General features: G+C 36.1%; 1 protein-coding gene across 3 annotated transcripts in view; it reads left to right on the top strand.

Moving 5' to 3' along the window:
* Positions 1 to 27,608, top strand: part of LARS2 (leucyl-tRNA synthetase 2, mitochondrial) — an 86,881-nt gene that overhangs the window by 19,951 nt on the left and 39,322 nt on the right. For 2 of the 3 annotated variants that reach the window (XM_065831813.2, XM_071804868.1), the window contains 5 exons: positions 5,346 to 5,435; positions 9,733 to 9,876; positions 20,909 to 21,016; positions 22,488 to 22,647; positions 25,780 to 25,884. In XM_065831813.2, coding sequence (XP_065687885.1) covers positions 5,346 to 5,435; positions 9,733 to 9,876; positions 20,909 to 21,016; positions 22,488 to 22,647; positions 25,780 to 25,884 — 607 coding nt within the window. The remainder of the gene's footprint in view (positions 1 to 5,345; positions 5,436 to 9,732; positions 9,877 to 20,908; positions 21,017 to 22,487; positions 22,648 to 25,779; positions 25,885 to 27,608) is intronic. The other variant, XM_071804867.1, reaches the window with a different exon arrangement.

A 27,608-nucleotide genomic window follows, 5' to 3' on the forward strand; every position in this document is an offset into this window, starting at 1 on the left:
AAAATGGTGTGATTTGGGAGAGAGATTTTTAAAAAATAATGAATGAGAGAACGTTTTTATTCTGAACATTTATGTTTGTTAGATCCAGGGTTGAAAAGCTGCAGTTTGAGGATGGAAGAAATGCCTCTGAAAAACATGAAAAACACCTAGAAAATAAAACCCGTTTTAGTTATGTTTTGGTTTTAAAATAATAACAATTTAGGCATTCCTGGTGATCAAATTTCTCCAAAATACCATCCCAGACAGCATAGCAAACTACCTACCACTTACTTAAACATTATTTTCAGGGGAATTAGGCAATCTAATTTTCAAATATTCATATAATCAGCAACAAGGGATGGAGACCGTATAATATTTTTCTTTTCTTTTGCTCAAGAGTGCCATCAGACTGAATGCATGTTCCCAGCAAGCCATCAGTTCACCACTGTATTATGATATCAATCTGTAACTTCCTTCTAGAAGGTAGCTCATACTGCCAACATTTTTTAGCCTTTTCAGTTCATGCATGCCAAGTAACATAATTTTTTGCCTGAGAGTAATGTTCCCCTTCTGCTCTCTATATTAAAAAGCTGAAATATTTGCTAGATTTTCTTTGTGCAGATATTTTTCTGTTTACTGTGGAAGCTGTCATTCTTGTGCACTGCCAGAGCATGCATGAAGCTGTAGCAGTAGCTAAAGCATTACCTATTAAATTCTCTTTTTATCCACGTATCACTGGTAATCAGGCACCGTACTTGTAATTAAATAAAAAGGAAACTGTTGATACAAGGCTACTTTTTTCCAGGAAAGACATTCAAGCTCCAAAATGTAGGCACTGCATGACGTTTGTATTTGCACCTAATAAAGCATGAAACTAAGGGCCTTTGAAATACAAATATTCAAATGAATTTAGAAATGTAGCTTGGTCTAGCTCTAACCCTCTCAAAATAAAATAATTATACTTCCAGATGAGGTGATACATGCCCTTTAATACCAAAATAGGCAAATAATAGATATAAGACTTTTTGATCTTCCCAAGTAGATTTAGAAAAAATACGTTCAGACTTTTTCTCCTTATCGCCTTTTTAATAAGTATCAAGTGCAACATGGCAGTCTTCAGGCTAGCGTAAGACTGTGCTAGAAATAAAATTATTAGTAATAAACTAGGAAATTACTTCTCTCTAGTGTAGTTAAATGTTATTCACAAAGCCTCTTAGATCTTACAACAAATGAACACTTTCATGCAGCCTGTAAATGTTACTTTTATTAAAAACAAACAAACAAAACCAACCATGAAAGTAGCTTGAAGGTGTAACCTTCTTAAAAAAATGCCACCAAGAACACAGTTTTAGCTTCAGAGCTACATAATAGAAAGTTGTAAGAATGGAACAGATTTATAACAAATGATGAATTATAAAACAAGGCATTTGAAAATTAGTTTTTCCTTTATTAATGACTAAAATCTTCCATCCAGTTTGTTTGTTTGTTTGTGGGGTTTTGTTTGTTTGTTTTGTTTGTTTTGTTTTGTTTATCCAGGATTCTTTACAGTTGTTTTTTCCATTTTTTTGCTAACTGGAATTTTTTTAATCAGATTTTTTAATAATGAACAGCACTTTAACCTTAAGGTGGACCAGTTGCTTCCCAAGTAGCACTGCTCTCTTATCTAAACTGTAATACCACTATTTAGTCTGTAACTGAGAATTTATTTGCAGAAATAAGTAAGATACTAACCCCTCTATCATGCTATTTGTAAGGAACAGATTGCTGTGCTGCGATAAAGGGATTAAGCAGGATAGCTTTTGGTAAGAACAGGCATCTTTCATATACCTTGGCTATATCTGCTTATTTTTAAAAGCAGACCACCTTTAAAGTCGTTTGTTTTAATTGTTTTAATGAATGTCATTCCTGTAGGAATAAGGAGCAGTAACAGTAACTGGTGATGAGGATGCATTACGGTGACAGTGTCAGATAGTCTTTTTAACTAGCAAGCTGACAAAAGAAAAGGGAAAATGCTTGGGGGGGGAAGAGAGAGATGCTGTTCCTCTCATTTCATATTACCTTCTGCAGTGCTGGGGTGATGGGTTATCACTGAATCCTTCACAGAGCACTGAAAAGCACATGCAGTGGACAGCTGAGCAGAGTATTTCGTATTTGTAAAAAGGCTTCTGATTTTTAGCATATATTTTATCTTTGGAGAAAATATGCCAATATCCTGTTTATATATTTTCACCGAATGCTTTGTGATGTGTGGTTCTGTATGTGCACTGATATGCTAGTGCTCTGCTCACAAATGAGAAGCAGAAAAGTTACGCTTTTTGACAGGGTGGAAGGGGCTCTATTGTGCTCTTTTGCAAACCCTTTTATAAACCCTTCTCTGTATTTCTGAATTAAGTCGGCTCTGTTAGTGCACTGCGAATCTTTGCCACGCTCATGAAGTATAAATAGAAACATTAACATTCACCTTAATTTAAGCATGATAACAGCGTAATAGAAACTTTTTACCAGACTTCGTTTATTTAATCAAGATCAGTAACTGGCATACATGGAAAATTATTTTTCACCGTAAACCTTAATCTACTAAGTGGTAGAAAAGAAAACAAAACACATTTTGAGATTGACAAGAGTTTGCTGGTTTGTCATCAGCATTGGTAGTGATGTAATTTTTCTTCTTTGTTAATTTCAAATTGTAGAATCCCAGGCTGGAAGGGATCTCAAGTATCATCTGGTCCAACCTTTCTTGGCAAAGCAGAGTCTAGACAAGGTGGCCCAGCGCTCTGTCCAGCTGAATGTTAGAAGTGTCTTCCCTGGGGAGATTATTTCAATCACTGACTGTTCTCATAGTGCAAAATTTCCCTCTGTGCCCAACTGGAATCTCCTCAGGAGTAACTTGTACCCATTGCCCCTCATTTTTTTCCATGTGATTCCATGTAAACAGGGAGTCTCCATCTTCTTTGTAGCCACCCTTTAAATACCGGAACATGGTGATGAGATCTCCCCGGAGCCTTCTTTTCTCAAGGCTGAACAAACGCAGTTCCCTCAGCTTTTCCTCATATGGCAACTTCCCAGTCCTTGAATCATCTTTGTGGCTGTTCTCTGGACCCTCTCCAGCCTGTCCACATCTTTATCGCACAGCAGGGACCAAAACTGAACATAGTTTTCCAGGTGTGACCGGGCAAGCACTGAGTAGATGTCGCTTCAAACCTTCATGGTTATAGAGTTAAATAATGAGCTTGAGTGGTCTTTTTGAAGCTAAACGAACACAAAACACATTTTCTTCCGTGATAACAGTCAGCTGCATTTCTTTCTAAAATATGTCAATTTACAACCTGTGAGAGAGAATCCATTCCCAGCAGTTAGCTTGTATCATGTCCTAAGCCCGCCTATTTAGACTGAGGAACGTCATCTCTTTTTGTTTCAGTTGACACATATCTGCTGTTCGGGACCAGAAGGACAAATCTCAGTCAATTTTACTGTTTTTATTTGACAACTCACTCCGTTTGCCTTAACCTGTTTGCCTGTTGGTCACATAATCCTATATTAGACCAAAAGGGTTGCCTGTAGTGGCATCATATGTGGAGAAGAAGGGACAAAGAAAGAAAGAGAGAAAAAATAATGAGAAAAAAAAAAAAAAGGATAGTGTTTAGTTGGAGAGATGGAAATCAGACTTTTTATTAAGTGTTTTTTTCCATGCAGTGCACAGGAATTTAATCAAGCAACTGGTTTGCATTACTAAGACTTCACATGCTGTGCTGAAAACTTGCCATTAAATGTCTCTTTCTGGTCTTGAAAGCCTCTTATACACACTTTGAGGCGTATCTATTCAAAGGTCATATTAATTGTTCAAAGCAATGTTTCAGCACTGGAATATAAAGTCATAGAAAAGGAATAAGATTTTTATGCTAGAGTCTTTCAGATGTCATTGGAGTAGCAGATGGTATTGCTGATGTCATGTGTAGTGGAAAGCCTAGATGAGAGGAAAGCCTGGGTGAAAGACATTTCACGTTTTGATGTATTTCAGGTAGCTGATAACTATTTCCAAAAAGAACAAATTTTATCAGGGGTTTGCTGTCAACCCTGTAACTTAAAATCATGAAAGTTCTTGTTGATTTGAAGTTCATGTAGGAGTCATCTTCCACTTCAATAAGTTCAGATGTGGTCAGACAAAGTTTGTAGAAATGTGCAAGTTAAACAGGAAAGCAGCTGAGGAGGGAAATGGGATCTGTTTATTGTTACATATTTATGATGTAGTTAGAGCTTTAATACTGAGTTACACAGTTTTCACTTTGGCCAAACTTTATAATATGTGGCTGAAAGTGTATGTGTATTCATTGTGCCTGTAAAACATGGTGTTCACATAGAGAAAATTGGGTAATCACGTAATCCTGTAGTCCTCCACATATTGAAATGTTTATTTGAAATGCAGATTATTTTTTTTTAAGAACAAACATGTAAAATATGGAACTTTGTAAGCAGGTGATCAGTTGTTTTTAATTATTAGAGTCCACTAAAAACTTTTAAAATGTTTGCAAGTTTCAAAAAAATTATCCACTATATTGTTATCTGCTGTTCTCCTAACTCCCATTCCTTATTCTTATGTTGTTTGTTTTTATCTGTCTGTATTTCCTTCTCAACAATCCCCCCATTTGTGACTGCTTTCACAACTGTCTTTCTTCACACATTAACCCAGAGCATTCTCCTACCTTGAGCTGACCTGCCTTTTAAAACAGTTGCTTATTTGACCTTTGATTGCATGATATCCTTTGCAGGTCTTTCCTCATGAAGTTTAGAGTCTTTACCCCATATTCCTTCCTGTCTGCCCCCCACGCTCTATCTGCCAGCAGCTTTGGTTCCTCAGTGGTGTTCTGCTGTCTGCCCATCTCTGCTTCAGCTGTGGGCTCCTCTGATCTGCCTGCTTCTCAGCAGCCAGCTCCCTGCTGCCTCGCAACACTCGACAGTCTCTGCTCCTGCTTTTCATTGCTGAGCAACTTGAAAGAAAAGGCAACTTGGCCAAGCTGACTTTTTTGATAGAGTTCTGCTTTCTTCTAATTTGGCTCTTTCCCTGGGCAGGCAGCTGTGGTCATTTCCATTCATCTTCTGTTCTTATATCTATCAGCATTGATTTTACAGGGCTTTTATATTCCATGTTAACAGGAAAGCTTTTCTTTGCACATCAAAACCACACAAAGCCAATGTTCTGTTTTTGTGTATTGGTGAATATCCCTCATTCTAAACATTACCGAAAATTGCATTTATGTTTTCTCTGTGGCATATATTATACATGCCTGAGTTAATTGTTTTAAGTTAAAATGCCATAAGCAAATACTAAGAATAGCTTTAGGAATTTATATTTTCTTTCATTTCTGCAGGAAATAATGACTTGCTTACCAGAGTACTACAAATGGACACAATATCTCTTTCTTAAGCTTTTTGAAGCTGGGCTAGTGTATCAAAAAGAGGTAGGTACAAACTTTGACCTTTAATACTCTGCAAGTGCACTAACTCAAGTCACTCGTTACGTCAGTGGCACATTTCCGGATCATCCATTCACATTCATTAAGTGGATGGGTATTTATTGTGCTCTATTGGTCTTAAATCACTGCAAAATGTAATGAACTTTTTCTATAACCGAATTTTATATATAGGTAAATTTTATATGTAACTAACTAACATGAATGGGTATTGTAGCAAGTCAAATCAGAAAGGTTTGTTGTCAGTGATTTTCATTGAAGTACAGGATCAGAATATAGCTGCTATTAGTTTACTTCATAGCTTTAATATAGAATTTTCTTGCTCTTAACTTTCCTCTTGTGAAAACATGTAAGATAATGTGATCATGAGGAGTCTCTTCAGCAACAAGATCACTTAACTGTGTAACATAACATAACATAGCATAAAATAGTTGGAGATTATGTGCCTCACCATGCAGTTCCTGGACGCTGTTTGTGATCTCTAAAATACTACAGAAATATTAGATGTTATAAGACTATCACAGCTGCTTTTCTATTAGAGTACATTAAGAAAATATTGACCTTATCATATATTGTAAATAATGTATATCAGGCTATCTGAAAAGGGAAGGATTCAGTTAACTTCTTAAGCAGGAGGTAAAACAAAGATGTTAAGTGAGCATTCCAAAGAACTCTCTAGATAGCCAGAACAATGCAGTTCCAAAATACCTGAACACCTGCACCTAAACAAAGCTGCAATTTAGTGAATGTTTCTAGCTTAAAATGGAAACTAAGATTTCTTAAATATGCTTTGATGTTTCATTTGTATTTTATAGAAACCAGGAAACCCCATAAGATGTAATTAGGGATGAACTCTAATTATTCTCTGAACTCAGAGGAAGAGTTTGATGGTGAAAGGTGGCATTTGGAATGGCAGGATGTTACTGAGCTGCTTCTGTTTCCATAGGCAAGATGTATTCAGAGACCTCAAACAACAGCCAGCAAAAAGATTCAGTATTTGATATGTCCTAACATTCTGGGTTTGGGGGGTGGGTGGGGAGTGGTTATGATTTTTTTTCCTGTGATTATTTTCTGTATTTGTAATAAATAAATCGAACCTCTAGCTTTGCCATACAAACTTATTTTTATCTGTAATTTTGCTTGACAAGTGATCCCAGGTGAATCTGAAAAGCACAAGGCTTGCTATTTTGTTAGAAACAGTAATGATATACAAAACAAATTTTGCATGCAGCATCCCAGTACTATGGGATCCTGGAGGTGTTTGGGTACCAGTGATTGCATCTGCTTCCCTCTTAGAAGTCAAGGATCAGTATGAGGACTTAAATCAGCATCTGTTAACCTGTAGGGGATATAATCTCTGATGGATATAAACTGATTACTTTTTGTCAGGAAACAGATGGCAGAGAAAGCCCATAACCTGGGGTCCCTTCAAACAGTCATGTGTAATTAAAGCATATATTTATCCCACGTCTTCAGCCTACCTACAGTATATATTGGGCAGTACTTTTGCACAGCTTGAAGTCTCCTGTCTTACAATTTCATTTTGGGTACAAGGAGATGATTCATAGCCTTACAGCAGTGAGAAGAATAATATATGTAGAGTGTTAGTCTAGTTAATGCCCTGTTCCAGGAGTGTGTCTGGCCAGAAATTACCCTGGTAGGGAGACACAGACTCAGTATGTCCTGGTGTTGGAATTAGTGAGAATTAACAATGTCTGTCTGGATGCTGCAGCATCCCTAGAGGGCATCTTTATTCACAGTAGCAAAATCCTCTTTCTTCTTCCTGCAATATTGATCTAGTTAATGTACTGTAGAGGTTATTGACCTGGCCAGTTGTGGGTGTCTTATTTAGATTGAGATTAATTTCTATCTAGACTCTCTTGATTATTTTTATTAGGTATCTGTAGACTGTAGTGGAACTATAGACACCAAACCTGGAGACAGATACACTTAGATACCTGAAGTTAGATGTGATGAGTCCTATCCTAAAAGCATATGATCTACATTGTTGTAGTCAGGAGATCTAACCAATTTGTGATGTCTATACACTTTTGTGCTGAGCTCTCTTTGTGTAGATGACATTTAGCAGCTTCCTGGGGCCATATTTTCAGAGGCTGTCATTGTCAAGAAGTTACCTGTGTGTGGTACAAGCAGGAGCTAAGGATTTTATCTATTATCCACATTCTGGATATTAGTCAAAAGTCTGTGAGAGAAGGAGAAACAAACCGCAACTCTAAAAATTCACAGACAAGAACTTCCAGCTACAGATTTCTTAAATGTATATTTGCTTTGTTTTGCATTCATTATTCATAACAGAAGATTTAACTAAATAATGTTATGCTAAATAATTATACTCATATAGATCAGTTTAGTTACCTTCTGAAATTTTAATCATAAATATGATTCAATATCATCAAAAGAGAAACAGTATTTTTTTCTCAACTTTGAGCCATAGCCAATTTAATACAAGCATACACTAATACTGCTTTATGCAGCTGGCATTTTATTATTTCTTAATATTATCTGACATATCTTTCTCTGTTATTTTAACTTTGTAGTGATGTAGTTTTTTTCAGAACTTTAAAAAGATAATTACTTTAGAGCCAACTTCAAAATGTGTTGTATTACTACTGAAGAAGTTGTGTATTCTGAAAGTTTAAAAAATAGATCTACAATAGTCGAATATATTGATTGCTTTTAGTTTCCCAGTGAATTTTCAGGAGTCTTTTAGAAAAAACAGCATGGTGTTATTGGTAGGCAAATAAAAAACATTAAATTCCAGTGTCACACTGAATTCACATAAGCTTGATTTGAAAGGGAGTTGTTTTTTATCAAAGAATGACTTTCATTCATTATATACAATAAATGTGGTATAAATCAATGTAGGTAATCAGACTTTGTCGATGCACACGGACATACCACACACTGATAACAAAACCAGTGACAGTATTCCTAAGGAAGAAGATCCATGCGTCTGCCTTTCTGCTGTCCTCGCTATAAGATTTGTAAAATGGTTGTGATATTTACTATTTCTAAGAATATATAGCATATTTAAAACTAAACAACGTCAGTTGTTTGGAGACCGGGGCATTTCAGAAGGTGATCAGTGATAGATAAAATGTAAAGTGAGTAATAGGAGGACAGTGATTAGTTTTTAGATTGAGATACTAAGTCCTCCCCATACCCAGAGGATGCTTTTCAGTTTTAGAAATGATGTTTAATGTTGTGGTTCAACCCAGCTAAACACCACACACAGGCATTTGTTCACTCCCCACCCCCGACAGGCTGAAAAGTCTTGGACTTGGTATAAACATCACTTAGCAACAACCAAAACATGTCTGTATTATCAACTTTTTTCTCATACTGAATCCAAAATGCAGTGCTATACCAGCTACTAGGAAGAAAATTAACTCTATCCCAGCTGAACGCTATGGAGCTGGAGCTGCTGTTTTTTCAGTCAGGCTGATTCAGCTTTGATTTAGCTCGAATACTAAATAACACTCATAAAATGGATTACTCTATTGCTTTTTTTCTTTCTGGAATGACTCTTTAGATTCTTTTGTGGACTTTTTTATGAAAACTGATGAGCTAAATTGTTCAATACTTGGCAGGGTGGGGAGGAATTCTATTTTTTTTTTTTTTTTTCACTTCATCCCCAGTATGTTATGTCTGGTATTTCAATTAGCCCCCCAAAAGCAAAGTTTGTAGAGTTGAACACCAACATTTATGTCACTTTAAATCTTCTCTAATGTATTTGTGTTGATAAGGAAAAATGATTCCAAAAGCAATTCGCACAGTTGACAAGCTATGTGCAGAAATGTCAAGTATTTTACTTGAAATGCAGTTGACCACTGTAATACTTCTTCCTGATTCTGTCCTCTGAAGCTGGAGATCTTTGGTTATCCATCCACCTCAGTCTGACTCAACACTTTTGAACATAGTGGTGGACAAGCTTTTAACCATCAGATTGTGTAGTTTGCAGTATAGTCAGTTGGAAGATGTACCTATTTAACATTATAATAAATGTCAGCCTATACACTTGGCATAATCGATCAAGGCAAATGCTCCCAACTGCATTCTTCAGGTTTTTGAGTTCTGAGAAGATGAGTATCCAAAACCCCTTCTGTAGAGTCCATGTCACTGGTTCAAATGAGTGTCATCAAAATGTAGAAAACTCAGGGGCCCAGGGAATGTTTCTGGGTAATTCTTTTGATGTCTGAAAAGTAAGATTCTGATTTTGAAATAGCTGCTGAAAATATTTTTTTTTTCCCTGAAACTTTTTTAGGCTTTGGTTAATTGGGATCCAGTGGATCAGACCGTTCTAGCTAATGAACAGGTGGATGACAATGGTTGTTCATGGCGTTCAGGAGCTAAAGTGGAACAGAAATACCTCAAACAGTGGTTTATCAAAACCACTGCTTATGCAAAGGTATGAGAATACAATTTTTGGAAACTTTGGTAGCACTTAAAAGAGGCAACTTTTCATCCAGAAATATTCATCAAGCTGAATGTGGTCTTTTATGTATGCATGCATTGTGTAATACATAATTAGATAATAATATACATGATCTACACCTGTGTATGTGTGCATATAAGAAGCTGTTATTCCCCAAGTCTTTCTTTTCACTTCTATAAGAATTTAAGTATTTGGTGTGGGATTAAGATTTGAAGAAATCTAAAAGCATAAATCAGAGGTGAATTAATGAATTCTGCATCATATTTTGAGTGTACAGCTGTGCAATCTTTTGAACTAAAACCTTGTTTGTCTGTTGACCTGTTGGACTAACAGGCATGAGTATAAGCAGTGGAGTACATTCTCTCACCTAGCATTCATTTCAACATGTGTCTGAAGTGGAAGTTCTTTATGATTAACTGTTTTTTACTGAAGATTTATCTGGATATGCGATTCTACTTCATTTTCTACTGTGACTATCTCCAACTTTAAAAATATTTTCAAGTTATTTAGACATCTTTTTTTGTTATAAGGTCAAATTTTTATTGGGATGGGAGAATGTAGCTTCCACAACTAGGAGTTCTTCAACAAAATTGTACTGGCTTTATGCTCTCTAAAATTAAAGGATAGAATTCCTGAGTTTTTTCTGAGTGATTTTTTTTATTCCATCCAAGTGCTCTGAGTATTAGGACTTCAAATACAGATTGAGAAAGTTATTCCAAATAAAATATTAAAAATTCATCTTTGACCCTTCTTCTGAGTCTCAGACTCAGAAAACCAAATTTCCGTCATCCAGGGAGAAGAAATCCAGGTCTCACTCTAGGTTTTGCTCTAGGATAATAAAGAGAAAAACCATAGATATCACAGAATCACAGAATGTTAGGGATTGGAAGGGACCGCAAAAGATCATCTAGTGCTGTCTCACGCTTTAATTCCTCTTATTTAAAGACAATATTTGAGATGCATGTTTTCTGATTCTGCTGCCTGTTCTGACAGTAAGGAGGGGACATTTGTTAGAGCTAAAGGAAAAATTGAGCGTGTCTGCATAATCACAAAATGATCACAACCTTCTGAGCTTTTTCTTGGTGCTCTTGTCACCAGATATCATAACGACCTTTGTGATATTTCAGGGTCTTCCCCAACTCACTGTTTCTCTCAGTTTGAGGCTGGAGCTTCACTAGAGTTTCTACCTTTACTAATACATCTTTTGTCTATTGTCTATTGTTATAGAGGTTATAGGAAATAATGACTGGTATTTCTGGCCTGTATCCATGCTTGCAGCAAATCACTGTTCATTCATCTCCCTCTAAGAGGAGTGAATCAGCCTTGAAGTTTTACTCGTGAAGATCAGACGACAAAACTGAGGAGCTTTACAGTAACCTTGAAAACCCCCTTGATTCATGGTATTATTATGTCTTGGTCAATATCCACCCTTCTCTAGGGAGGAGGATTAATCTTTGTCTTTACTCCCTGTCATGTCATTACAGGAAAGGCATCAGCTCTTGGGGTGATCAGGTCTCCCACTTGTCATTTTCCATTAAGTCGGCTCAGTTGATGTCAAGAAGGAACTTGTGCCTCCACAACAACCCCTCATCTTCCCCCCGAAAGATGTCACCTCGAGAAACTGCCACATGCCCTACCTGCATGAAGGGCAAAAATGCAAATTACCCTTGTTCCTTAACATCTTAATGGCACCATGAAGGGGCGCTTCTTGTACTTTTTATTTGGGGATATTCATTTATACCAACCTGTACAAAACCTTTAAGCATTACTACAGAGGACAATTGGGTACTCTACAGATCTTTGTAAAAGTTTCCCATTAGTTTGTTCTGTACTTGATTGACATCATAGGATCTGTGCTAGCTGATACAACTAGGCTGATAAATGATGCCATATTGCTCCCAGCTCAAGTGCTTTGGCAAGCATTGCCTTCATGTGCTCCCGCTTCTTGTATAGTGACAGATGCTACCAAGCATCAGCAGGTGGTTTGGATTTTCCTTTTTACTCACTCTCCGCTGACTCCTGATTTTGTTGCTGTGGTTCTGGCACATTTTAAAGAGTCTCACTCTGCTTCTTTTGGCAAGGGCTTTAAACATTTGGTTGTAGAGGGGCAAAAACTAACTTTTTTTTTTCCCAGCATTCAAATAAGAGTAAAAGATTACCTCTGCTATTCCAAATCTGCTATCTGATATTAGATGGATTTCATGCTTTGGAAAATTAAGACAAACAAATGCCCTTTTTTGGTACTTAATTTTTTCTTTCCAGGTGCAAGAGGCTGGATAACGTAGTATGTTGTGTTTTACCTTCTGAAGAAGAGTGTCTTGGCCATACAGCTCTGAATGGCCAATGAACCGCAAGCCACAATTGAAGATTACCCTTCAGAGGGAGACAGTCTCTGAGCCAACTCTGGACCAAGTACTTGAATCTCTTAGAGGCTATGTGCCCACACAGGCACAACCAGGAAGCTTCACAAAAGCATTTTAACAGATGCCAATTTAAAACTTTGGCTCCTGTTTCTGAATATCTTGATGAATTATCCTTGAAACTCAACTGTGTAAACATTTCTTTATTCCTTACAGTAGTCATTTCAGTACTTTTCAAGGAATGGTAAGAGACATGAGTTCTTCCTTCTATATCTGTTTCTTCTGTAAACTTTTTTTTTGGATCCAGGCTGTTGACAGTTGATCTGAATCCATATTGTCCTAAATACCATAGTGTTGAACACCATGGTTACAGCAGTCACTCTTCCTAGCCTATTCGTCGAGCCTTCTTCCCCACCTCTTTTCAAAAGTCCTTGCTAGACCAGGCTTTATTGAGAGACATTCATTTAACTTTGTCATTTGTCATCTTGGAGCAGAGGGTCTAGATTTTACAGACTAGTCCTAATTGGTGTGGAGGATAGGGGCATCTCTTTAAGAAGCTAAAGATTTTTAATCACTAATATGATTGTAGGATGATAACATTAGTGGTGCAAATAACTTCACTTCAGCAGGGGGGATTATGTCATGTCTCTTGATCTTGAAGACACTCATTTCCGTAAAGAGATTTTCCTGGCTTACATCATGGACCAGAACCACTACCAGCAAAACTTCCTTTTCTCGAAAGTCTTTGCTGTTCAGACACTTCAGATATCAGTGTTTCTAATGATGAGTACAGCAATTGGATTTGTTATTTATATCACTTCCCTTTTTCGGTTGTTTGGGGCTTGCCATGAATGTGTGTGTAGTACCTTCTCTGCAGTTATTTTCAGGCACCTGAAGGCTCAGGATTCTACCACAGTAGAGAACACTTTTATCCAAGCTAGGCTTAGATGGTGGAGATTATTTATGATACTCCCTATGCCACATTCCTGTAAATGGGAAATCTGGGAGGACATTATAAAGATTATCTTTAGTGGCACTGGGGATTTCAAATCTATGCTCAACTTTTTTTGTGTTAAGAAAGCAGCAGAAATAGAACTTCGCTCTTCCAGACCTTGTCTGGCCCTGAGGTCTTTATTCCCCATTTCTGAGTCAATTGCCCATTGAACATCTTTTGTCCACTTCTGCTTCTTTTGAAGGTGTCCAGAAAGTTAAGGCAAGACGGTGCCAGATTGGTGTGGTCAAAATAATTCTGATCTGAAGACCTGTGTTTTCTGTCACTGTAGAGCAGCTTTTAGGTCTTTGAACCATACTGCCAGAATTCATATCAGAACTCACCTGGCCCTCTATTTCCTGTATCCCACAGCTTACATAAGTGCATGGGTACAGAGCGGATTTATTCCTTCCTTGTATGAGATGTTCTTCCTATGATAAGTTTGGGAAAAGGCAGAGAGCCAGGTGAATCAGGATCTCAGTGAGTTGTATGGCTGGATTTCTTTCATCCACTAAACTTTCGCTACTTTTTAATTCAAAGTTTAAAAATGGGAGGCACTAAGATATTATCTGCTATTAAGTTAATTCTTGAACCTTTTGGGGAAAGATTTGTATTTGTTTCTCACTTTGGCTACTTTTAGATTTAGAGGGTTAATATTCTTTAAGTATGTTCTACTCCCACTCACCTTTCTCCAGAGAGGCCTTTATCTAGTTCTGGTATCTCATGGGGGAAGCCATTTGATTTTGGTCACCTTTTGCTTGCACCTTCAGCGGTGACTTATTTCTTCTCAAAAGTTTACAGAAAATCAAGACCAAATATCAGAGAGCTCTACCTTCTGTGCCCTTTTTCTGCAACAAGACTCTCTGCAAATATATTTCCTATTCTTCCAGAAGTTAAGTTGACATAGTTGGAAAGCATGTTGAAAAAAAGCTTTATTTCTGGTAACTAACTCCTTTCCTGTGTGGCTTAGAGGAAAATGTAAGTTTTTATTTCATAACCATGGTTCATAGACAAGGTTCCATTTAAAATACATTAATGAATTTGCCATCCCTTAATTCTTCATGCAAATTACCAGCTAGCAATAATGAACTTATTTTCTACTTGGAGCATCCACAAATTATTTTATTGTAACTATTCAACATATTTATACTGCATATCAATGATCTTTCTAGACACCTGTGTTCCTCACTTTCACCCATTTGTCATTTTATGTTTTCTCCTGTATCTCACAACCTTAATAAAAATAAATACTAGTAAAGGTAATCTTCATCTGCAAAGCTTAAATTGCTAGTCAAATAGCAACAAGGAGTTACCTGATCAGTAACAGGCTGTGAAGTCATCTTGTGTGTTACAAGAGTCAGTGTTTTGTTCCTGCACACTCTATTCTTAAGATTTCTATTGTGTCCAGAAGAATCATCTGTGGATTTGCTTTGATTTCTTTATTGTTACTGCACCAGCAGTAAAAATGCTAACAAAGCAGTGTTTGCTCGTGTGGCAATTTAGCATTGGCAATGAACTTTTTTCAAAGGGCAAAAATACTGACCATGCTTTAAACACTTAGCAAATAGCATTTGGTTATGTAAAGTAATAAAGTAATCGTGACCTATTTTTTAAACTGTGAAGTACATATGAAATGGTCTAGCAGCTTTATGGAGTTTTAAAGAACATTTTAAATGTCATTTTTCTTCTGACAGATTTCTTTGATAAAAGTATAATGCCTTAACTGATGACATTATTATTCAAATTGTTGTCTCTGCATTTGAGATGTTTAAGCTAAAACATTTAGTTGCTATGGCTACTCAGCTGAATCTGTAGGCAGATTCATTGGAAAAATCTAGCTGTAAATGTTAATATTTTCTCTGTGTACCTGTGAATTGCTCCTATGGTTTTTATGCGCGGTCAATTGAGTCCTCAAACCAGAATCTGTAAGGTTAGTCTTTGCATAGTCCATGTTCTTCCTAAACTAATTTTATACAACATTTTTTCATATTTTACTTTTCAGAAATGACCTAAATAACCAGAAAATCATCTTTATTTGAACCAAATAAAGTAGAAGCAACTTTGAAACTTCAAGTTTTTACTTAAATCATCTCCCTTTTTTGCACAGCAATAAGATAGCATATGTATGCTTAATTTAAATACTCAGGAAAGTGACAGGGCCTAGAAAATTCTACCACTCTAATTTACAGTTGTCATACAGATAAGTAGTACTTTTTCTTAGTTTGTTGTGGTTTTTTGTTTGTAGGGTTTTTTTGTAGAGGTATTTAGAGACAAATCCTTCTCCTGTTCCGTGGAGTGCAGGAACTGAGACGTTTAGTACGGTGCTGACCCTGTGAAGGGAAAACAGAAAATGATCTACTAGTTCTTCTACAGCTTTTCTCTGGGTTTGCACTGCATCTGACAGCCCCTTTGTCTGGTCTGAATAGATTGGAATTATTTCACATAGTCGTGTTTTGCTTGTTTTGTTTTTTTCTTTTTTTTTTTTTTAATTTTCTATTCCTGAGATATTAAGCAGAATGGTAATGAAACTGAAGTACTGCATTTTAGGATCTTAAGAATCTTGACAGTATTTTGGATTTCATAACATAAGGTAATGCCTTGTCATTGAGGCAAACAGAAATTCTATCTCTTTTGTTTTTCATGCTTTATGTGTGATGTTTTCACTTCCCACACTTGGGCTCTTGCCCATAGTTGTCGTCTTTCAACAGAATGGGCCTCATAAACCTCACTTTGAAACTTTTCCTCTCAAGTCAGGCTGAGAACTCTCTCCTGGACAGGGACCAAGAGCACTCCACAGCTTGCTTAATGCTTCATTAATAAAGAAATATCAGCTTGGCAAGACAGAAAATTGTTTGTGGCTGTTCAGACCAGGCTGATCTTTTCACCTTAGTTTAAATGCAGCATCACATTTGATGCTACAGCAGTATAGATTGAAGTTCCTGTTGGTATAAGATTAATCAGGACAGTGAATGCTCAGTACTACTATTAATATAAGTGATAACAAATGTTTTAAAGAGCTTTTATATTTATGAAATCAATTGCTTATTTATCCCAAAGATAGGCTTCATTATATTGAAAAGGGAGTATCTTCTCTTAGGCAACTGAAAACAATGCGAGCAGCTCTGGAGAGCAAATCTGGAGAACAACACTGGCTTTACATTTTGCTTTTGAGGAATCATTTCTTTGCCTCTGTTCTATGTAATCAAACCAGAGGTTTGTGTTTGACCGTATAATTATAGGGTAAAGAAAGGGGAAAACTGACGACAGTTCAGACATGTAAGAGTAAGAATTTGACGTATACACGGTATCCATGCTATTGCTCCTTTTTAATGTATGTTTTCAGTATACTTGACACATTGGAAATAAGAGTCAACAGTGACCTAGGATAGTACAGGCAGAAACTACTGAAGGTAAAACAAACAAACAAAACCCAACAAACAAGAAGAGAATAAATATCATCAGAAGCTGTACTGCATAATCACAGTTGGAACTGTGTGGCAGAGTGCAGAATAAAACAGTGGGTAGCCTAACTTTAACTTCCTGTACTTCAGTTAACATACTAAGTTGTATTAAATGATTTTTGTGCAATCTTGAGTTTATATTTGGTTACTTCTTTAGGAGCTTGATGAAATGAAGTGAAGAATTTAATTTTAATCCAAACAGATCTTGAATATTTATTTGATTCTTCCTCAGAAGCAAAGCTTTTAAATTTTATGTTCATTTAGTAGAAGACAATTTTATTTTGCTAATGAATTGAATACTTTTGAAATGAAACCTTTTGCTGACCTTTTTATTTTAGTCTTCTTGTCATGTTACAAATTCATCAAACTTCATTAAAGTGTCTTGATTGAAAATAAAAGTAAACATTTGGCTTTATAGCTTATATTTAGTTTTTCACTTTATTTCATTTACTGTCATAGAAGACTTGAAACACTCTCACTAAGTATGAAATTAGTGGCAGGCATTGATCATACTAAAAATTTTAGTTCCCAAAGTGAGAGTGTGAATATTTTAGATGCTTTGCAGAATCCTCCCTCTTTGAACTACAAGGAGGGGGACTTCTGGAGTTGAGATACTCTTGGTAAATTATAAAGCACTTCTCTTCTTTGATTAGATGGACCTTTTTCTGTCTGAAGATTACTGAACTGAAGTTATGTTTCTGTATGAATCTTCAACAGACTAAACACCTAGAGATGTGAGATGAGTTTTTCCACTTGCTTTACTTCTAGCTTCAGACTTGGCCATCATTGTCTGTGGTGAATTTTCACCAGACTCATCTTGATTTTGTGATCAGCTCAGCTGGTTGAGTTTCATCTTCTATCTATGACAGAATTTTCTAGATATTCTGAAAGAGTAAAGCAGTGAAACATTAGTTTATCTTCAATCTTCAGCTTCTCCAGCACTTATATCAAACTTTCCTAAAGATTTAAGAGTCTTGAAGTAATTGTCATCCCTAAACATAGCTTTGACTTGTTTAGCTTTTTCCTGAGTCTGTCTGTCTTTAGATCTCAAAGACTGGCAAAACATACTTATGCTTTACCTTGACTTGTGTTTAATTAAGATGGGAGTAATTTCTCCTGTAATTAGACATTTGCATTTGAAGTTTCCTTGTCTCTTCCTGAGCTGTGAAAAATGAAAGTTGAAAGATTCTACTATCTAATGTTTCCAAGTTTCTCACTAAGAGATTATCACTCACTGCTTACTGGATTGTAATACTGCTGTTGTTCTTTGTCCCTTGCAGAATCCAGCATGGTTTTACTTTTGTTTATTAGCCTGTGTGCTGGGAATCTTCTTGTTGATTATCTTTTCTGTGTTACCGGGCTAACAAACTTGTGGCACAGATGACTGGGAGTCATGTACCTACCTTTAAGGGTCAGGATTTTTGTTTCAGGAATCGTATCAGTAATTGCAAAATAATAATTGGAACAAAATTCATACAACTACTTTAATGACTCAGAGGATGTTTTATCAAACATGGCAGTGATTTTAAAAAAGAACATGGAAGCAAAATGAATGGAGGTACTATTTAAATTTTCAAATAGCAGGTTTTTTTAAAAGGATTTCTCTTAAGCAATTTTTTAAAACTTCCTAATTTGCAAAGATGAATTTTGAATGTTCAAGTGCATTTGTGTGTGTAAGAATTAATGTGTTTTTCTACTTTCCTGTTAGTGAGTATCCTAAGTTAATTTACTATACAGAAACACTCTTAACATGCTAGCAGTATACATACTTCATATTTTTGCCTCTATAACACTATGTAAAGTTTCTGTGGCTTACATGTTCTTTGTTTTCTACTTCACTTGCCATTTGTAGCCTTGACAAGAAAGCAAAAGTGTGTTAAGTACAGAGAACAGAGAATCATAATTTTGGTGGTGTGTTTTTTTATTGTTGTTTATTTGTTTTTTACTTGTTGGTTTTTGTTTGTTTGTGTTTTTTAACATGCCTTAACACTGTTCTTGTGCATATTAAGAGGTGAAGGGTTTGGATTTGCAAACTCAGCTAGGCTGTGTCGTCAGGCAGAGTGAGTTTTGTTATCTTCGTTTAGGTGACGCTAAGTTGGCTGTTACTGTATTTAGCTGCATGAAGCAATGGCATTATTAAGAGAATAACTTGGCTAGATCAGACTGTAGCCTATAGCTCCTAATAAGGCCAACTAACTAGAGTTACAATCATTATCACACTGGTGTTAAAAATCTTGTTGTATATAACCCTGCAGTGAAAAATCATCTAGGAAGTTTTGCTGGCAGGCAATTACAGGCTGTACAATTTCAGCAGAGCACATGCACATTTAGCTGCTTCTGCCAGAAAAATGTGATGTAGAACAGGATGGATATCCAAGCAGGAGGATTTAGAAAAATCTGCTAATGTGTCCAGCCAGTTCTGTGTGTATTGGCACAATTTCATTCTTCCCAAAATGCATGAAATTTTTAGAAAGCATGTATCCAAGTACTATGTATATATCTATATCTCTCCAGTTATTCATTATTCATTGGTAGGTGTATATGTACATGGACTGTTCATTGCTCAGTAGTCTCTGAAACACTAAAATTAGTGAGAATAATGAGAACTAGGAATTCTCAGTGATACAGTATACTTGCAATTGTGAGCTAAAACTGATTAAAATTACAGTATGATTTAAAACCTTCCAAAACCTCACCATTCTTTTATTTATAAATAACCAAAAAATAATTTGATTCTAAAAGATGTAGAAAGCAGTAATAATCTCAAGTGGTAGTGTAATATGATTTATGAAAGACATGGCCTTTGCTGTATTTTGAATGATAGATATACATCAGAGCAGTAACTAGAAAGTAATCCTTCTGATATCTTTTATACCTCTCACTTTGAAAATATTTAAGAATGTAGTTAAAACACAAGAGTTGAAAAATAATTAGTTGTATATTCACTAATTATCTAATTACCCACTTTTTAATTTGAGCAGCACATAATAGCTACTGTCCATCCTTGAAGGTTGTTAGCAATTAATGAGATAGTAAAGAGCTTGCACATTTGATTTTGGGAGTCACAGCTGAAGGAAAAATTATTCAACATGTTGCCTTGTTCTCAGATTTCAATTGTAGTTGTTCAGCATATCTGAGTCCGAGTGACTCACGCCTCTGGCTGTACTTCTGCCAACGTAAAGAATTTGGATAGTCATAGAGTATTCATAACCAAAACGTGAAGTATTATGAAGTGGAAATGAGATGAGCTTAGAGTTATTGATCCCTTTCTACATCTTCTCCTTTAGATTTTTATAGATTTCTTTTATTAGAAACATACTGTTCAAATTTTTAAGCAAATATTAGTTGACTTGGAATAGTCTGTTATGCTTCCATGCTACACATCAGAAAGCACTTAAATATATGGATATATCTCTTGCTGAGTATAAAAGTATACATAGAAGCTACAGGTTGACTATTGGACATGATGGCTAATGGAGGAGTCAACCCTTTATTGCTTCTCTGCTGCATAAAGTATTATTACGTTCTTGTATTATTATATCATATTATTATCTATATTTTGAATTTGATATGAACCCTTATGATTTGTTGGTTGCTGTTTTGGGGTTTTTTGTACAAGATAATATCAGCTAAAGATCCCATTCAATATTACAACCTGTTGTGCTTGGTAAAATACCAATATGGAACATGAAAAATAGATAGGCAGCTGGAAACTCTGTTTTGCCATTTTAAGTCAGCTTGAAAAGTTTTGGATATGTAAATGTCCTTTGTCTGACTGCCATCTCCAGGCTGTTGTCTAGAACAACTAATCCAAAAGTAGTCTTCACATCTGCAAGCACATCTCTTATGTATCCGTAATCTTGTTCAGCTCACTGGGTCACTTACACTTCCTTCAGTTTACACAAATTGGGAATATTTTCTGTGTATTCATCTAGGGGGTTTGTTCTATATTTAAGGCTTAGTCCATACAAAAGGAAGGCCTCTTCTTTTAATACCAGAGTCTCTGTTGGAGACATCATACCTCTGGCTTGCACATGTTAATTCTCTTCTGGAAGAGATGAATTTGAGGCACCAGCAGTATAAAAATTCATTTTAAAATGTATCATTTTGCTGTTAGTTATAATGAAACCCAAAGTCTTAGTTTGTATGCTTACAAAAATTGAATGTCCTAATTCTTTCTTTTATTGCACCAGGCTATGTTTGATGCTTTGTCCGATCTCCCTGAGTGGTATGGTATAAAAGAAATGCAAGCAAATTGGATTGGTGACTGTGTTGGATGCTCTCTTGACTTCTTGCTAAAGGTAAGTCAGAAATTTCAATGCAGCTGTCTTGGTTGGGCTAAACACAACCCCTGAAATGCATAATGGGAACGGATTTTCAGATCTAAAAAGCTTGGGCACATTCATGCCCAGAACAGCACAGATTCCAAAAGAACCCCATTTGTCATCCTTGAGAAAGGGTTCATGTGTTCAAGTGCAACACTGAATGCGATTTGGCCCAAACTTGTGCCAAAGTACATGCCAGCTAGTAAGCATTCTTGAAATTTAGGACATTTAAGAGAGCAGTACGAAGAGCAGTATCAAGTGACACTGCACAAGTGAGCCAGGATCTAGCTGGGCATTAGCTCCTCCCTGCACAGCCCCTTCTCCGTCAGACCCAGGCTGACCTCAGGCAAGCCACTTTATTTATGTTTGTCCATTATTTTAAATATTGTGTGTAGTAAATGAAATAACAAAAACCAAATTGTTATTGTAGATAGTAATGGACCTACAGAGAAGTCTGGATAGATAGAAAGGATAGGAGGGAAACAGAAACCTTAAGAAAATCGCAATTATCTACAGAAGTACTTCAAATTTTCTCATTTTTCTCAAGAGATGCAGAAGGCTTCTTAAATATGATAGTGACAGAGGAGATTTTCAGAGACCATGATGGAATTTCAGTCCTTGTGCTTCAAAGCTTTATTGTGCTTATTTACTCTGGTCTAATATTTAAAAAGTGACTTCTTATTTTAAAATACTGAATGTTGGGGAAAACTCAAATTTGCAACAGCTTAAACTTTCTTAATACCTCTGAATTGCACACTGGTAGAAGGTGCCTTTTAAAAGTTATTTTTATCAATGGTTGCAGAAAAATCTCCTCCTAAGACCCCCATATACTTCACAGTTAATTGGCCTAAAATATAAAACCTGTTAATAGTGCCAGGTGGTAATTCTTAAGCAGTCTCCTGGGTTTATTACCCATATGTTATATCGAGTTGTTTTAATGTTGTGCCACCTTTTATTCATTTATTTCTGCACGTAAGTTGCAGCATTGACTTCATCAGAGAAGTGTGGTGGAAAACCTGGTAGCTGAGAAAAATTTTGAATTCCCTTTAGATTTCAGAGGTAACATCTCATTTCTGTTTCTTTGAAACAGGGCATGCACATTCAAAGGGAATAGAAGGGTTCCAGTTTACTGAACTAGGGATTGAATATAACTCAGTAGCACAATGTAATATTACATATTATTTTATAATAGAATTTTTAATATAGATTTGGATAAACCGACGCAAGACCGTAAAGCAACATTGTCAAGGTCTCAAAGTAAATTTTGAAAATATTTGAATGTGAAATTTCCCTATAGTGGGAATGCATCAGGCTTTGTTATTCAGAATTGTGTATTTTCTACACAGATTTGTTATTTCCATAAAAACGAAGAGAAATCTAAAACCACTGCGCTTTGAATGGAGAAAAAAAAATAAATTAATCAGGGATATTTTCTGCTCTTTTTCAGGTTAATGGTCAAGTAACAGGAGAGAAGCTGGCAGCTTACACCTATACCCCTGAAGCTGTTTATGGAGCTTCCCATATATACATCTTACCAAGTCACAGCCTGCTGCATGGGAATAGCAGTCTCAAGGAAGTCTTTCAGAGGGAGTTCATCCCAGGGAAAGGTGATATTTTTCTCATACTGCATTGTGTTCTGAAAGGGTAACAGTTTTAGAGAATGATCTTCAGAGAATGCATGTCAAGCTGAGCAGGAGCTGTTCCTGTTGAGAGGGAACAGGTCTTTTGATTCTTTGTACATGTCAAACAGGAGCACATCAGCCTGTCCTGGCTTCAGATGTGGTAAGAGAAGCTATGTTAGAATTCTTCCTTTTATAATGACTGTGACACTTCATAGCGTATAAAAGCAATGGAACAGATTCTTTTTTCTTAGTGTACCAGAAGTGAATAGTCCAACTCTGACTGTGTCGGCCCATTGGAAAAATCTCACAGCCAAATGGTCCTTTGTTGTTAGCACAAAGACAGCAGAACCAAGTCGTGTACCAGAGATGATCTCCTCTTGTCACAGGGATTATGAAGAGGGCAATAGATCACTGATACATAGTAAAGTAGATCACTGATAGATAGCAAAATAATCCTCTGCTGTGCAGATCCTTAGTTAATACAAAATTCAGAGTATCCCTATGGCAGATTGTGATTTGTACAGAGGATACAAATAAGTGGTAATTCTTTAATTGGTGTTAAGTGGTTTCCTGAGGGCTCCTACCACCAATTCTGCCTCTATTTAGCATCTACTATTTTCTCATTGTTTGGAAAACCTGAAAATTACAAGACTAAATACAATTTATACTGATTATTTCTTCTTTCTACTTCCGTCTTGTGTTCAATAGTTATCTTTGTCCTCACTGGTAAAGATGAGGCTTCATGTCTATATAATATCGGATGTCAACAGCAATGAAGCAGGAATCTTGTGGCAAATTGTGATGGTTGCACAGAACCTGCTTTATGTTTGAGTGCTTCACTTCTATAACTTTAGAAAAGTTTTCTTGCTAGCAGAAAAAAATTGAGGCGGAATATGTTGAGTGTGTGGGGACCTTGTCTCAGAGCTGAGCAAAGCTTGGAGGATTTTTATTAAGGAACAAATTTGCGATTCCTACAGTTCAGCTAAATGAAAGCACTAACCCCAAAAATGCACATCTATGTACATGCCTGTATCTTCGGCCCTTGCACGTTACGCCAAACCACACAGGTGCAAAGCTTGTTTTTTAATAAAAATGACAGTATATTTTTAATATTGTTTTTATGTGAAAATAGTTGAAAGGCTTTTTTTGTGTGTCTGTTGACAATATACTTCACATTTTGTTTGAGCTAAGTCAAGAAACTCTGATCTGAAATAATGACAGACGTAATTTCCTGAAAAAGAGGCTTTAAAGTGGACATGATTCCAGAATCATAACTCTGCTATTACTGCACACTCCTGCTGTTTGTAAATATACTTCTCTGCATTCTTCAGTTGCAACTGGCTGATATTTCTTACTGTTTCTTGAGAATTTCAAAGACATAGACTGGTATTTTCTAAAGAAGAGGACATAAAGGAGAATAATTTCTACATGGACTTTCAGATTTGCATTTCAGCCATGGTACATATGAAGGGCCAACAATGGGATATAAGTAAAATGAAATTTTTTATGACCTTGGATAGACCATATTTTCACATTAACCAATATATATTTTTAAACATTCAGTAGTAACTTTGAAATTTTACTTTTTCTTTTCGGCAGAAAGAGTCTTGTGACTCCCTTTCTTCACTGTATTCTCATTTAAATAATTAGGAGGGTATGTTTTTGAGTTTTGTAGGAGAGGAAAAAAAGACATTGTATGGCAGAGTAGCTTGAAGTTCTAATACCTTTACTGTTAGCAAAATTTATATTAATTTAGAATCTGATAAGTCTTCTAGCTTTGTTGGTGTGAGGTATCTGAGATAAAGATTTGACCCTTATATTGTTCATTATCTCATTATAATACTATGCATACATTCTTTTACATTTCTAACTGTAATATCGTCTCTTTACAGCTATTATAATAATAATATGAGCAAATGAGCAAAAGAAAGAGTGCCTTCATAAACTGGAGTTATTATTTCAGGTTCCAGCATAAAATCAAAATTATTGCTGGATGGAAGAGAGAAATTATTTTTAAAAGCAGACTGTCCTACCCACTCAACATCCTGTTCACAGGGCTTTTTGCTTAGTTGTTTGAAAGAGTGAAATGGTTCCTTTTATACATTTTTTTAAAGAGAGGAGGAAAACTACTTGGAGTGGTTAGAACGTGAGAAATTTTATGTAGAATATGAGTGTCTCAGAGACCTGAAATTTGAAAAAGTAGTAACCAGAAATACATAATTATATTATTTGTATTAACAAGACTGATGAGATATAGTAACCCTATTCTGTAAAATGCTGTTATTTTATTTCAAGGAGATTTTTATGCATAGTAATACAAGACCGAAACTTTCCTCAGCTTAGCTATGAAGATAGTTAAAATGAAGCCCTTAGCAGTCTATATATTATTTATTTTAATTATTTAATTATGTTAATTATCATCAACTTAAAGGCACTGAAAAAACTGGAAGCAGATCCAAATTGAGATGTGGGGTTTGAATCCTCAGAACTCAGAGTATTCAGGTTTGATTTTCTTCTTGCTGAGCCACAGAGTTGCACATTGTAAATCATTTTTAATTTATCATCCTTGATTCTCTCCTCTCTCCCCTTTCCTGTGGACACTGGCTTCCTCATCTCTAATATGAATATTCTGTTTGGAAATCAATTGGTTATTTAGATTTCTTTTTTACACTAGTCAATATTTCTCTTGCTTTGTAGTTCTTCAGTAAGAAAGCAAGTCGTAAGTGTAGTACACATGCTCCTCTTCAGTTTCATCTGAATAACTGTATTTTTTTTGTGCTTAATTTTGTAATGTGTGCTAGTATATAAGTTATGGCTTTTTAAACCCAAGTTATAACTACTCTGGAGCACACAAATAGTAGTCAAGGTCTCACTGTTTTTTTAATTATGGTTCAAATCTTACTCTGTTTTTATTCAGGTGTTTGTTATAAGAATGTTTTCTAATCATGAACATTTATCAGCTAGACTTACTGAAGGTTTTAATATGTCTCAACATTTTCGAAATGTGATTAGGCTTTTAATTTTCTTTCTTATTATACAAAATTCTAATTTAAATTTCAATAGTAGATAATGTTCTTAGTGTATTTTACTTACTGTGATCATTACATTTGTTTTCAGATTCCCTTACTTCAGTGACAGCTGTGAATTTGCTTACCAATCAGGAGATTCCTGTAGTCATTTCAGCAAAAAACAATTTTGAGAATTTTCTCACTACTAAAATAGGTATGTGACATTTAATGTGTGAAGTAGTAGAGTTTTCAACTGCTGTGTTGGAGCACCAGATACCGTTGTGGTAAATCTTAGAACACAGCAATTCTCTTCTGGCCTTTGGAACTCTGTTCTTTGTTACTGTTCTTCATTAGTGAAGAAGGAAGGGAAAAGTAACTATGTGGGATCTGTCTGGGGCAGAGATTTACAGGATGATAAATTTTAATGGAAATATTATAAAATTAATACATTTAATGAGCTAAATTTGAGGATCTGCATATCTTAAGAAGATTGATTACCTACAGTGCATGTGTATTTGGCTGCCTCTCACCATCCTTAATCAAAACAGAACTGTACCATAGAACTGTACCATTGTTTGACATAAACATTTTGCAGACAACCCAAACGTTTAGCTTTCTTTGTCTTATGTTTAAATTATGTGCATCCTTATAGAGAAATTTTTCAGACAATAAACGTACACGACTTCCAAGTTTGACTTTTATCTGATAACGTCTGTGTTGAGATCAGTAAAATAATTCAGAATAATCCTATTCTATTTGACAGTTATCTTATACCCTTTATCTCCAAAGGAAGCATTCCTATAATTTAGGCACCATTAAGGGAGGGGGAAGGGTGTTGGTAGAGGATACTCTGAGTTGCCTGGCATGGGCTTCTCTTTACAAAGTCACCAATGAAGCAGCCTCTCTTACTACTTTCCTGCACAGGGAGCTTAGCCCCTCAACTTAGACAGCTAAGTTCATATGGTTAGATGATGTGACTGTAAGACTATAAATTGTACTGACTTTTAAAAGCGGTTTCCATTTAAATCTGCAAAGTGTGTCTTTGTCAGTAGCACCCACCACACTCTCTTTTTACTGTTGTGGTTTGCTGTGGTCTCACCTCAGTGGCAAGCAGTAGGCAATGTTCTCCGCCAGTCCTAATGGGAAACAGTTCTTTATCTCTTCTTCCCCCTTTCCACTGCATCCTTATCCCTTAAACTCCCATTTGTTGTTTCCGTGTTGTTGATACTTCTTTCCTGCCCTGGAGCTGCTACTTTTCTTTTCTACATCACTGCCAATGTTAACTACTCCTGCACAACAACTGGACAGAATAAAACCAGCCGACTGTGCAAAAATGTCTTGAAAGAGTGTCACCAGACTGATGGAAATGATCCACTTGGATTGTATACCTTGCATATGCCTTCATCTTACTCTTTAGGAATGAATCTGGTTTCAAGAACCAGAACCTTCCCTCGTGTAAGAGCAGCCAAATAACTGAGATACCTAATCTTATTTTTCTTTCAAAGCCTCCAGCTTGCTCACTGACATGTACTTAGGCCTTATGTCTGTTGGAAACAGCTCAGGTCTTCCCAGGAAGTCCTGGATGCCAGCTGCTGAGCTTTGTGAATGTACATTAATAGCATCATCTTTGCAAAAGAAAGAAGACCAAAAAATGGGCCTGCTTTCTCCATGTGTGGAGCATATTGTGAAGCCACCTGTTGCAGGCTGCAGGGCTCTCTGACAAATTAAGATACATACATTATTCTGTAGCAGGGCCTTGAAATGGCAAGAGCGTACATCTGCTGGAAAGATAAGATAGCAATTCCTTATTTTGCTAGTTAGGGAGTTAATTGCCCCAGGGGAGTTTTGCTTGGTTTTCTTCAGTTCTCTGCTTCCAAACTTCCATATATTGACAGAGTTCATGTATTTACCGTAGCACGTATTTAATTGCTTGAGCAA

Source organism: Patagioenas fasciata, chromosome 2, assembly GCF_037038585.1.
Source record: "Patagioenas fasciata isolate bPatFas1 chromosome 2, bPatFas1.hap1, whole genome shotgun sequence".
In the NCBI taxonomy this organism is placed as follows: domain Eukaryota; kingdom Metazoa; phylum Chordata; class Aves; order Columbiformes; family Columbidae; genus Patagioenas; species Patagioenas fasciata.